This window comes from Phaenicophaeus curvirostris, chromosome Z, assembly GCF_032191515.1.
Source record: "Phaenicophaeus curvirostris isolate KB17595 chromosome Z, BPBGC_Pcur_1.0, whole genome shotgun sequence".
NCBI classification, from domain to species: domain Eukaryota; kingdom Metazoa; phylum Chordata; class Aves; order Cuculiformes; family Cuculidae; genus Phaenicophaeus; species Phaenicophaeus curvirostris.
This window is the reverse complement of record NC_091431.1, coordinates 34389244-34403104: the sequence shown is the minus strand read 5'-3', so window position 1 is coordinate 34403104 and position 13861 is coordinate 34389244. Positions and strand designations below refer to the sequence as shown.

The window sequence follows — 13861 nt, the reverse complement described above, 5'->3', positions numbered from 1 at the left end:
GTCAATAGTAAGGAAAATACTAATTTTGAAACTCATTATTTTATTAGATAAAGATGATAAATGTGTAGTAACAGGCTTAAAAAACCTTTAGGGTTTTTTTTCTTTACTGTTTCACCTCTTTGTCTAAATGACGTACCTTGCTTTCGAAATAGGTGAAAAATTAGCATAACCCAAGCTTTATTTTTCTCTCTTAGCGTTAGTCAAGAAGTTATAATAATATTTTACTTGTTTGTTGTTTGGCTTTGAGAAGCAAACCGTATTGGTTTTTAACAGTTCTGAAATTGACACTTACTTTTCAGCAAAATGACTGAACAGTCATTCAATGGCTTCTAAGTAAAATGGTGTGCTATTTTCTCCTAATTGTCAAAACTACAGCCTATAATTTGAAATTTCAACAGTATTCTTCTTAAGTGACTCAGTAGTTCTCCAATATAAATTGTCAGTTATAGGCATATAAATTTTAAATACTACCAATATAGAAATATCTGCTTATCTTTCCTAGACAGGTGCCCCTTAGACTAGACAGTCAGGGAGTGGAGACACCACAGTGCTCCACAAAGTACATGCCAGGCAACTGAGACACAGCTATACGTACCAGAGTATTAATTTGCTGCCTAACCAAATCCTACCACTCTTCTCATCCCAGACACTGTTCCTCACCTTCCACAATCGGGTTGCACTATGTCCACAACAGCACAAGACTTTCAGTCCCTTACTACAGCTTCATACATTTCTGAGCTACCTATACCTTCTGCAAATTCTATAATTAGGGACATTTAAAAAACCCTCCAAGTCCCTTATTCAGAGAAGTAATGCTTTCATGGAAACATGCTTGTAAAAGGGTCTTATAAGCTGTCCTCTAAAGAAAAAATGTAAAGAGGGAAATAACATAGAAACTACATTTTCATTAGTTCAAATACCTATTCAACATCTTAGTATTCTGAAAATAAGTCTACTCTGCTATGTGATTACTGCTAAAAGTAATTATTTTCTATCACTTGTCACAGAATGCAACACTGCTAGCCCTCCATGCAGCCAACCCATGCTCCTTACACTTCTCTCAGTGCCCACCTTGCCAATGAAGACAGGAGACAATGCAGCACAATAGAGGCTTTTGCTTTCTCTTCTCGCAGGCCCCAGAGTGAGTAGACCTACTGTAACTACTAAGACACATCAGAATTATCACTCACTGTAACTCTGCTACTATGTTTCCCACCTCATTGTGAGCCTAAGGCTCTTCTTGTCCATCTCTGAGTTCAAGAAAGAGAACTGCATAAGATAAGTGTACTGCCAACACCTGACCTTGTGTCTTAGAGCACTCTTAGACAGGGCTGGATTCACAGCACTTGACATCCTAGCTAGACTCCTATATTCAAGTTGTCTGCCTAAGCACCTTTTATAGTCAAGGGAGAAAGATTGGTATGTTCAGCCTACTTCCTTCTGTCCCCTTTCAGACTTTCAGGATGAGAGGAAATCATGTTCTAAAACTGCCACTTTTTTTCACCGAGAGCTCTAGACAATCACCTCAAATATGGACATGCATACTGTAGACACTGCCTGTACAGGTCTGATTGACACAGCAAGGATAACCTGACTTTGGAGTTTAACGTAATTTAGTTGCATCCATCACTGTACACAAAGTATGTACAGTTATAGAGCGAGCACTGGCAATCATGAAACAAGTGACTTTTTTCCAGACCAGAAGAATTATAGGCAATATGAAATTAACTGCTTTTTATTTAAGACACTCACCTTATTTCCAGTACCAAAGAAGAATTGATTTTCCAACCTTCTATGGCATGGTGGAACATTGAGGAGCCACCCTTTTGAATTATCTTATCAGAGCTGTTGATCATTGATCTACTCAAACTCAGTTCGCCACCTCTGCAATGCAACACAGAAAAGAGAATTACACCAAGGCTAACTGCAAATTTAAGTATTTTGTGTCACAAGCACCAGTAGTAATTCCTTTTATTCACAACAAAAAGAAGCAATTATCTCCCCTTCAGACTCACTCTGCTTGTCAAAGCAAATAAACTGTACCTGTGAGAAATATGTGACACCTGTATCTAATACTTCAATATGCAATTTAAAACATTAAAAATGATTGTATTTATAATGAAATAAACACAAAACAATGACAACTCCAAACTGTGAACCTGGATCAAATTTCAGTATATTTGTGAGGCAGATTCTGCACTTCGGTGTTCCAAATTGCCAGTAATAAAGTAAGAATTAAGTGTTAACTCTCAAGACTTCCCCCAGCAACTGCTCGTATTCTGCAATAATGGCTTAATGGACTTTCTTTTCTTCCTATTGATATTGAAAAAAATTCATGCATGGAATTCTGGAGTTTAACAGCATACAAACCACAAAATTTTCCAAGACTTCCTGAAACTTTTGTATGCACACGTTCAAACAACCCCAGTTGTCTTATCCTCTTCATCAATCTTATCATATTCATAAATTTTGGTAAGGTAACCTTAAAAAAATAAAAAAATGTAGTAAGCTGTGGGTCATGACCACTGAACATCTGATAAGGTACCATAATATTACCAGTTGCAATATATTAGCCAATAGGGTCACATAAATGTGACAGAGAAGCTAAACACTGCAAATACAACTTAAGGTATTAGGTCTAAAATCTGTTTTTATCTCCATATGTTTCCATTATCTTCCATACTGCTTCCATTTAGGTGCCAGAGCTGAGCTCAAGCATAGCTGTTAATCATAAATATATCAAAGCTGTTGGATGTAACATTCTACTATGCAGAAAGTCTTGTATTTCAGGAGTATATAAAACAGTAATATACAGAAATCACTTCATGCCCTGAAACACTGCCAATAGCAATAACTTCATTCAGCTTGTAAACAGAACTTTTGACCAGCTGCGATTCAACCAGCAAAATGGAAAGTATGTGAGCCTGCAAGCTTTCTATGAAATTGCTGACTCTCATTTTCCCGTGGCTGTAAATTGTTAAAGTAATTGGATCCCATCCCATAGTAGGAGCTACAGCAATATTACTGCAGTATATATACAATATTATTTGGTAAATTATATAGCAGACTAAACTCAAACTAACCTGCAACAAGACATTAAGTAAGCTGAATTACCAAAACTACTAGCATGCAGTCATTTGCCAAAAGGGTTCTGATTGCAGAAATCCCTCTAAACTAACAAATCAGTGTTATATACTTCATCAAAAACATGGATGACGACAAGTACTCTCCCTCCTTCATTCCCTTTAGTGCTGCAGCACTAACATTACACTAATCTATAGGTAAGAGTGACATCTACCAAAACCCCTACAACTTCAAGCATTCATGTAGGTACAAGATCTGTATGCAAATTATCCAAATCACACTAACTTGAGAGCATGGGAGGATGATGGAGAAGACCTAAAATTCAATAACCAGAATGTAATTAATACTTCGTACTATTTTAAAATGTTTTATTCCCTAAAATTTTTCCAGAATAGTTGTAAACATATTTTTTACACATTTTCCTGCATACATCCAGGTAAAACACTGAACTCTAAAAGTACTTCAGAGATGTCTCCAGTTTGTGCTGGGTTAAACATTATCTAAAAGACACTTTAACAGTGACACAGTTGACAAAACTTCGCAAAATACATTGCCAATATCGAAATCATTGTAGCATTTGAAATCTGGTTGTCTTCCATAAACAATTTATACCTGCAGTGAGCTATACAGATTGTACAGTAAAACAATGTTATGTTCTTATAACCTAAAAGAAGGTCGTAAGTTCTTTGTATTAAAGTTGTACTGTGTTCATTTACATGCTCCCCTCCTTATATTTGTATTGTTTCATTTAATTTTCACTATAAATAATATTACATAAACTAACACATAAAAGCCTAAATTTACTCCAGAATATTCTTCATTGTGTAAACAATATGAAAGACATTTGAGCTACCATGTATCTTCTAGAATCACTCTGAATCCTCTCTGATGTAAATTAGGCAGCTGCTGTAGTCTGACAGCAACTTCCTGCTAATGTCAACCTTCACTCTGAGTATCCTTGCTTTGGTGACTAGAGAGTGTCGACCTTCACTCTGAATATCATTGCTTTGGTGACTAGACCAATACAATAACACTATCTCTTCCCCTGAAGACAGTTCATTAAATATAAGCATGTTTTCTACTGAAATTCTGTATCAGTAGAAGATAACACTGTTTAAGAAATATAGTACGTGAGTTTCATTAATTGCTTAACATTTAAGGACATTAGCTTCTAGCCAAAGCAGAGCATACTTTTGCAACTGTTACCCTAGCAAACCTTGGTATGGGAACATAGCTGCTTTAAGGTTTATCATATACATTGGAATTGCACAGTTTGTTTTGGAATGCCTGGGATTTACCTGCAGCGGCACTAATAACCATAAATCAGGTCACCTCACCGTTCTGCATTACTGGCATATCTGGAAGTAAAACATCCCACGGAAAGCTGACTGCTTTCCCACCTAGTCAGCCAAAACCAACCAAATGTTATGAGCTCCTCCTTCAAGAGAAAGGCAAGTGCAGCATTAATAGTGGCAGCAGATACTAGTAGTACACTTAGTGGGTTTTTTTCTGCTTCATACAGTAATGGATGGGATGATGGGCTAGGAAAAGAAACTAATTCAAATATCCTTTAGCCAAACTGAATAGGATGACTTGGCAGAAGTACATCACAGCTATATCTGAAAATATTAAGGATATAAATATTTATAACTGAATACACTTATTTTGTTTCAGCTCATAATAAAACATTAGTTCATTTTAATACCTTTCAAATCATGTTGAACAAAGTAACATAAGCTGGAGGGGGCTTTCTCTACAAGTATATACGGCTTCTACCCAGTAATTAATTTCTGAATGGTTTTAGCAGCTACCACTATTCTGACAGGATGAACTACATATGAAGTAACTTGGGGATCTTTAATGCTAATTCCCCATCACACATTCATTTCCATATGTTTTTCTGCACACCTACAACCCCAAAATTTTAAATTCTGTATATATCTTACGTATGCAGATACCACAGCATCATGGCAGAAACTGGGCTGAACAAGAGGGAAAGTTACCAGCAAGTTGTGAATACCTTTAATAACAGGGAAGTGAACATCACATCATCAACCATACACACACGCAGGTGATGCCTCCCCCTGCTCCCAGAGGGTGCAGGGATCACTGCCGCCCTGCGATCCCTGCGCCCCACTCCCGCATCAGCCTATCTGGGCAAAGATCGGGGAAGAGAGATGCACTTTCTACGTTTAACTTTGGGCACGGCGGAGGCTAAGGGAGAGAATAAGTACGTTCTAATTGCCCAAGCTTCCTCCGAGCCCGTGCGGGCATTTACAACCCCCTTATGCCTCCTACTTAAATGTCTCTCATGCTCCAAGAGCAAGCATTCCCAAGGAGCGGCGAACGTAAGCACAGCTCCCAGGCAAACTAAAGGCAAGGGCCATCTAGAGCTGCCAGCGTCCGCGCACCCCGGCACGCTCGCCTCCGGAGTTGTCGAAGCTGGAAACGAGACACAACGCGCTCCGGCGGTCGCTTCCACCACCTCCAACCATCTTGGCCCCCCTCGGCGAAGAGCCGCGGCCGGATGAATTTTCTCGGCGCGCCCTATTACTGGGACCGGAGGGAGCATCAACAGCTGCAACTCCGGCCCCGGGCACCCTCCCACCCGCGCCTAGTCCCCCCCGCCCCAAGCCAATGAGCTCCCACACCCAAACCGACTCGTAACCCGCCCCGCTACAGCGCCCACCCCGGCACACGCCCCGCGCTTCCCCGCGTCGACCAGCGACAGAGCCAAACTGAGAGGGCACGGCAGGAGAGGTCACGGCCCGGGAGGCGCCAAGTGACCCCGGGGGAGGGCCGTGGGAAGAACGTCGGACAGCGACGCTGCCCGCCGCCCCCTCCGAGAGCCCTCACGGCACTCTGCAATTACCCAGCAAGCGGTGCCTCCTGGCGCTCCTCGGTCCTCGTTATTTCTTTCGTCTTATAAAAGATGAGGAGGAGACTTATCGTGCAGACAGTCCACCTCTTCCTGACGGAACGCATGTCTTCTGCGAAACGCCGTCCCCCTCCCTCTTTTCCTTTGTTTGTCCGTGTGCGCGGACACTGCACACGCCGCACAAACTGCCAAAAACGCAGTTGTGTTTTTTTTTAAATAATTAAAGGAAAAACAAATAGTATCAGACGAGCGTAGACGCTGAGGGTTGCCTGGCGTTTGGTCTGTCTTTGCCCCCGTCCTACCCTGACGAAGAGGAGCGTTGGCGGGCGGCGGCTCGCTCTCCTCGGCGAGTCCGTGGCGCCGCTGCTGCGCGCCCGCCCAGCCCAGCCGCGCTCTTCCCGTCACCGCTTCAGCTTCGGGCCCGGGTCCCGCTCCGCACCGACGCCGTTGCAATCAAGCTGGCGACAGCCCCGAAGAAGTGCCGGCGCCTCCCCACCCGCGGCGGAGCGGTGGCGGGCGGAGCGCGGCCAATGGGCGCGGCGCGGGGGCGGCACCCGGCGGGGCAGCGGCACCGGGGGGCAGTGCCGGAGCGGAGGGGGGCGCTGCGGGGTGGGGGACGTCCCCGCGCCGAGGGGAGGCCGGCGTCTCGTAGACCCTCCGTGTTTGGGGGCGGGGTATCAGTCTCCCCTGAAGTGCGTTGTATTTCGGCGCGTGCTTGGTTTCAGAAAGTTTGACTCAAAGGCCAGCGTCAGAGTGCCACTAAAAAGAAAAGACACCTCTGCTTTATTGAGAAGGATAAGCGTTTTTTTAATACATTTTTCCCTCTCTTCTCCTGATGGATGGTTGGAGCTTGGAAAGGGCAGTGGAGGTTTTTCCCAGCCTTGGCAGTTGCCCCAGCCCCAGTGCCGGCGAGAGTTGCCCCAGCCCCGAGTGCGGGCGGTGTGTGACGGAGAAAGGGAAGCGGCAGGGGCCGTGAGCGACCCAGCGGGACTCAGCCGCTCCCCGCGAGGCATCGCCCGGGACTCGCTCCCCTCAGACGTGGCTTTTCTGCTTGTGCTAGGACGACTTCTCTAAAATGCACAAAAAAACCCCAACCCAATCCATTAAAATGCATAATGCAACAAGGAAAGGGAATCATGAGGTATGTCTGCTTTTCCCAGTGTTATTTTGCCTTCTTGCAAGTGATCGGGCTGTCCTTGACTATCCTTATTATATATGACTACGTTCTGCCCATAGTCCTTTTGCATTTATGGAGCAGGCTTCAACAGCAACATCACTCTTCTTTCTATGGGGATCCTGGAAGGGTTTGTGACAAATCTAGTGTGGCTTGTCTTAATGTAAGTTAAGAGCAGGAGCTTATGCAATGACAGAACCTTCACTGCGCCTATTGAGTATGATATGCTGTCTCCAGAACTGTTTGGTGAACAAATTTCAATAGCAATATGCAAGTAAGTTTGGAAATAAGCACAGATCTTTCCCAAAAGAAGTGTTCCCTCACAGACATTTAAAATGATGGAAGATTAGAGAATCCCTTGAGTATATCAGGGATACCAAAGTTATGTTTAAAAATCACTTTTCCTTAATAGGAAAAATTTAATTAGCCCTCAGTGGAATGGAGTGGAAATTTTACAATTTCTGTCCACATAAGCCAGATCAAGCTGTGTTTTCTGTGTTCTTCTCTGCTGTTGATCTGATAAGTTTGTGCTCTGTGAGCACAAACTTAAAATGTTACTTGGTATGATTCATGTCAGACAGTCTCTTCCAGGAAAAAAGCTGATTGAATGCAAAATCCTATTTAATACCATTGTAAGAACTGCATCACTTGTTCAGCTGTTAACTGTTCACTCTGGAAACTAAAATTCTGGGGGTTTAGAATTTCTTTTATTGTGGAATAAAGTCAGCAAAGAAAGGTATACAGCGCTGGGTGTGTGGCTGAGGCAGGGCTGCGTCTACCCAGAGGTGCACCCAGTCCAGGCTCCCCTCCCCTTTTATACATTGATTTTTGGCGTGAAAGTAGTTCCTCCTCTGTCCCCCATCAGCACGTGTTGGGGTGCTCTTGCCAAGTGTCTTTCAAGAGGTGTCGGCCCAGGCAGTCCGGCAGATGGAGGACGATGGGGGACGAGCAGCACCCGCTGGTGCGGAACTGCCACTCTGCTGAACCTAGCACCACAGCCAAACTGGCACCACCAAAGAAAGAAGACATTCCACCCTATGACTTAAGCATTTGTCCTAAACTCAGATTCAGCGATCAGGACCAATAAGTTTGGATCTCCACCCCCTTAAATCTTCCCCTCCACTTTCCTTTATTCAGGCCAAAATGCTGAATTGCCTGTTTATTACATCTGTAACACTTGTCCCATAAATTATATTGGTTTTGTGTATTAGATTATTTTCATAGTAAGATGGGCTTATCAGCAACAGATGTGTACAGAGGATCCCAGATTCAGCCACCTTCTGCGGTTTTACTCAGTTCCACTTGCTGCTACCTACAGCAACTTAGAATATGAGTTAACCTCAGCAGCTCTTATTTATATGCCAGGCTATGTGCATGTTTAGAAAGTAGTGTGCCTTCTTCTTCCTATTCCCATCCTTCTGCTCTGCTTGTTCCCACTGAAGTGTACAACCCACCTCCCCTGCTGCTTCATATGGACTAATCCTCACCCAACATAAGGGATCCCTTCTTGCGTCCAAGAGACTTGAGGGCTGATGGTGGTGAGTGTTACAATGTGCCTTGCCCAGCATTGCACTTTTCTCTCAATGCTGTCTGCCTTCAACCAGCCTAACTGAAACTGACCTTTGCCACCTGGAGAGGCAGAAAAAGTTGTCCAGGTATCCACAGCAGCCTCATCCAGGCAGATGGAAACTTTGGTGGTTTTTTATGTCTGTGTGGTTTTAAGTACCATCAGCAGTAGCAGCATGATGCTTCCAGCACCTTTGAGGAACCTGTCAAGACTCCAAAACTTTTATTAAGTTATTAAAATGTAAAACTGGCAGTTTACATTTGAGTAAAATATGGAGAAAAAGCACACGTTGATAATCTGTGGCCGTTTTCTTCCTAATTCATGACATGCCTGTCTAGAAAAACACACTGCTGGTTGAAAAGAGAACTATAGGATCCTGAGAGGTAACCCAACACATCTGTTGTCTCAAGACAGGGTTTGTGATATCATTCGTGTACCTGACCCACACAATCTAACCTGGTTTTGAAAACTTTTGCTGTTGTCTGCGTTGATCTAATCCTGCAGTGATTCGCTGCTTTTATTTTCTGTGCATGGTAATCTAAGCTCTGAAGTTAGCTGTGTAGCAGCGTCCCAGGTCACAGTAGCTGCTAAAAAGTTGATCCAGGGCAAGTTCCCAGCTTGTTCAGTGTTCTCCCAAATCACTCCTGATTACTGTTTCAGAGTTAGCCTTACAGCTGTGACTACAGCGAGGAAGACCCCTCTCATAGCTCTTTTGAAAAGCCTTCCCTCGTAATATGCTCCTGTTCTTTAGCACTTTGAGGTACTCAAGTAACAGGCAGATGCATATAGAGATGCACATAGTGTATAGCATATATGTAACAGAATTGAGCCAGTTGGTATATTTCAGTTCCAATGATGAAATTTATTATAGCACAAAATGAGTTTACTGTATGGGCAATTTAAACATTTGTGTCTAGTACTTCAGTTCCTTTAATTACCTTTCTTTAATGTTTCATCAGCAGCACTTAATGACTTTAAAAAGCTATCTAAATTATGCCTTGAAATAATTTCCTCTTTCTCACATAGTCTAATGTGAGAATAGCCTCACATTAGACTTTCTCACATAGTCTATAATGATTTTAAACAATGAATACTGTTAGTATCAAATAGTATGGCTTGTTTCATATGAATTAAAGAATAGTTTAACTCTGTGAATCAAGAAACATGCTCAGTAAATCCTATTTCATGGCAGCTGGTGAGGACAGTAGAATTTCTTTCATGCAGATTGCTGAAAGAGCAAAAATGTGAAAAATACAAATAATCATGTATTTAAGCATGTCAGAGTGCTTGAAACTTGAAACATTAATATTTATTAAAAAGTACTAGCATATAAAGTCCTTTTTTAGTTAAGAGTATTTCAGTTTGTATGAGGGTGCCCAGAAATATTTTCTGACTTAATTCTGTCTTGGTTATCACTGAGAATAAGGAAACATTAGAAGAGATTGCCTGGGGAAGCTGTAGCATTTCCATCAATTCGAGTTAAGATGAAAGGATGGGTGAGGTAATATTTTCAGGTCCCTTTTAACTATTTTTTAAAAAATGTAATTTTAATGTATATCTGCTCAATTTACAGTAAGTAGAGCTTTCCGATTCCTATATAGTAACTTTTTACAGAATACTCAATATTATGAAAAGTTCAGGTGTTCGTACATGCTTCTTTTTCAGGAATAGATATGGCTGGCTGATGTTTCATTCTTGCATTTGCACTTTTAACTCTGATGTAGTCCTATGCAATGTGTTTAGTAGTGCTGACTATTTAAATTTTATTGTGAAAAAGAAACATCGGTTAAAGCAATGAATAATTATTTGAGAAATTTTTGATTACTGCTGATACTTAGATCTGTTTTCATGCAGACATCAATATCTGTCATGGTTAGGTAAATTTCAGCAGCTAAAAAACATGCAGTTGAGCTTGCTCAAAAAAGATCGTTTTATCCCTTACCCCTCAATGAAAAGGGAGAGGGAAATGCAAGGAAAAATACTTACAGGTTGGAAACTAAAACTACAGCTTTAATGAAATGATAATAATGAAAATAATTAGAAAATAATAAAATATATACAAATATATGAGATCGTGACCCCATCACACCCCTTGATGACAATACATCACCACAAATGCTGCAGAGCAGTACATGAGGGAATGGGTCTACAGCTGGAGGGGGGACCTGGACTCAGGAACTGGATTCAGGAACACACAGATCTGGAATCAGGAGCAGCTGTACAGATGAGGTCCTTACTGGATGTTGGCCATTGCAGAAGAGAATAAGACCCTTGTGATCTCTCAATTTTATATGACGTATTTGAGATGGACTACTCTATTGGTCAGTTTAAGGTCACCTGCTCTATTCGCCCCTCCTCACAGGTGCAGCCCCATTCAGCCAGGTTGAGGTTGGCCTTGGTTAAGTATAAGCTTTTTGCTTGCCAATGCCCTGTGTTATTACTTCCAGCAAGGAATGCTGTCTCAAAAGCATGCAGTTAGCTTTTAGAGAAATCAAGTTACTTACAGCAACTGAGTTAGTGACAAAACTGACTCTGATTTAACTCAAACTACAACAAATATCCTTCAACATGTTCATTGATGTTTCAGGCAAAGACAATGAACATCCTCATTGTTTGATTAACAATAGTGTTCACAAAACAGCTATGCTTTGCGGAAGTACTCTTACAGCCAAATTTCAAATCTTCCGTGCTTTTATGTGTTATCATCCATACATACTTTTGTTAAAATGTCTTATCTACATGCTATAGTCCTGTAGTGTAGTGCCGTATTACATTTTTAGTATTACTGGTGTTGCAAACAACAGCATTTCAAACACAGCAGTTTTATAATGCAACAGCATTTCTTTAGGCAGCAGAATTTAAGAGGTTGCAATGAACTGGTTTTTTTGTATAGTTATTCCATTCTTTAGGACTCAAAGTTTGGGTTGGTGACAGTCACGTCCCACTTAAAAATAGAGTGAGTTCTTTTTTTCCCAGCACAGCACCCAAGTAGGCATTCAGAGGTAAAGGTCAAACTCTTTCTTTTACTAAATAAAGGTAAAACTCTGTCTTTTACCAAATAAGATGCATGCCCTCAAAACACTAGATTCAGACGATTACACTAGATTCAAACGATCAAACAACCCGCATGGGCCAAAGCACAGACAGGAAAAGCCCCAGTCGCAAAAGTGACCAAAACAGCCCTCTGAGGCAATGCTTGGCAGCAGTGTAACAACCTGCTTAACTCAGCCCAAAACAGTACCAAGAACCCTAATGTTTCCTGGAGTCAAACCTGAAAACAAACCAAAACCACCGGGTACTGCCAGCTGCAGCTGCATGTGTTGCAAAGAGAAAAGGAGAAAAAAAGAAAAGGTGAAAAGGTAGGAAGTGATAAGAGAGTTACAAGAGACAAATAGTTGCAGGAGATGAGAGATAGTCGCCACCTTAGGAGCTCCACATGTAGCAGCACATATTTCTTTGTCCGGTGAGTCCAGAAGATGGTGGGCGTCCACACACAACACACAACACACAACACACAAACATGCGACAATTAAAACAGAGAGGGACAAGCAGACAAACAGAGAGAGGGAGAGAACAAAAACAGATGAACACAGACAGCAGACAAACGGAGAGAGACAAGACAAACAAATGGAAACAAAATTACAGAGAGTTGCACAGAGAGAGTTGCAGGCCTTCGGGAGAGGGGTGTGGTGTGTTTAAACTCTGCCCCCATGCCTCACCTGATCAGGTGGGCGGTAAGAGGCTCAGGAATGTCCTTCCTCCGTAAACAAATCCAGACATGCTCTCCAGCACTTCTGGCCTTGATACTGGGTCTGGGGTCTATACACCTCCTTTGAGCCATTCATCTCATGCCAGACCAGGTCCACACGGTGATGCTTTTATTTCTCTTCAGAGGTCAGAATCTGCATTCAGATTCAGCTCTCCTTTCATTTTTGTGACTAGCATATAATAATGACTTGGCATTTGTAGTCACCTTGCTGAACAACCACAGGGCTGGTAATGTGGAGACAGTGGCAATAAGCTTACATGACTCTTTCAGCAGTTTCTTTGTGTGTGTGAAAAAAGAGAGCATCTTCTCCTCTAAAAGAAATGCTACAGCAATTCCTTAGAAAGCATTGGAAATAAATCACAATATAGCCATATTCTCTGTTCTATGTTTTTGTGCAGTGATGTGTTTATCCCGCACAGGGTTACCCAGATGAAATTGCAGTGTAACAGCGGGAAAGGATGTTTAATTTAAAGGTGAACACTGTTGTGGTTATTGCATTGAAGGCTTCTCTGATCCAGGCACACTTTTATATAGTAATAAAATATAAACTATATTAACATTTCAAGTGGAGTGATCATGTAGATAGAGGTCAGCCTAAAAGAAGGTATTGTCAGTTGTCATGATCTACTCCTTACTTTTGTGACATGGGATATTGCAAATGTCCCATAGACACTGCTTATGAATATGCACTTTTTCTGTTAATTCAAAATGTCTGTTAGCTAGTACACTTTTTCAGAAAGGTTTAAAACCTCTCTTTTTGAAATCAAAATGGCTGTCACATTCCTAGAGTCTGTACGTGTGAAATTTGATAATGATGAGCTGTATTGCTTCCCATTTTTTTTCAGTAAGTCTCCGCCTTGAGGGAAAGTAATCATCCTGTATTTCTTATAATAGGCTGAAGAGAAAAAAATAAGGAAACAGAAATAAGGATTAGAGAACACTGAAAAAGTTACAGAAGAGAAGAGGAAGTAGATATAGAAAGAGGATGAGGATAAAGGGGTTAGAGGGCAGGAAACTGGCGGAAAGGGTAACAGCTGTATCTAAGCCAATAAAAGAAATGGAAGAAAAAGTTGAGAATCCAGAGAAGGTACAAGAAACTCTTTGAATGGGGGAGTGTGACTAACTCAGGCCTGATGAAGAAGCTGAGGTAGAAAATGCATACTGTTGTGTCTGCCTTTTGTCTTGATTTGTCCTTCCTGTGAGAATTAAACAATTGACTCCCCTGCTTAAATGTGCCTAAGCCTGTCTTCAAGCCCTAGGTTCGCTTTACTGTTCCGATACAATTATGTTTTGGAGTCTAAATGAAGACTTTATTAATAAATAATAATTAATATTAATTATTAATATAATCATTATTCATAATTCATAACAACAACAGGACATCTTTCC

General features: G+C 41.6%; 1 protein-coding gene across 4 annotated transcripts in view; it reads right to left on the bottom strand.

Moving 5' to 3' along the window:
• The window catches only part of ST8SIA4 (ST8 alpha-N-acetyl-neuraminide alpha-2,8-sialyltransferase 4), a 45872-nt gene extending 39682 nt beyond the window's left edge, over nt 1-6190 (bottom strand). For 2 of the 4 annotated variants that reach the window (XM_069880146.1, XM_069880147.1), the window contains exons 1-2: nt 5957-6190; nt 1753-1884 (exon numbers count right to left, since the gene is read on the bottom strand). In XM_069880146.1, the coding sequence (XP_069736247.1) occupies nt 1753-1884; nt 5957-6069 (245 nt within the window). In that variant the 5' untranslated portion in view covers nt 6070-6190. Of the gene's footprint in view, nt 1-1752; nt 1885-2370; nt 2483-5956 lie in introns of all 4 variants that reach the window. The other 2 variants (XM_069880145.1, XM_069880144.1) reach the window with 2 other exon arrangements.
• Between the last annotated feature and the right edge of the window lie 7671 nt (nt 6191-13861).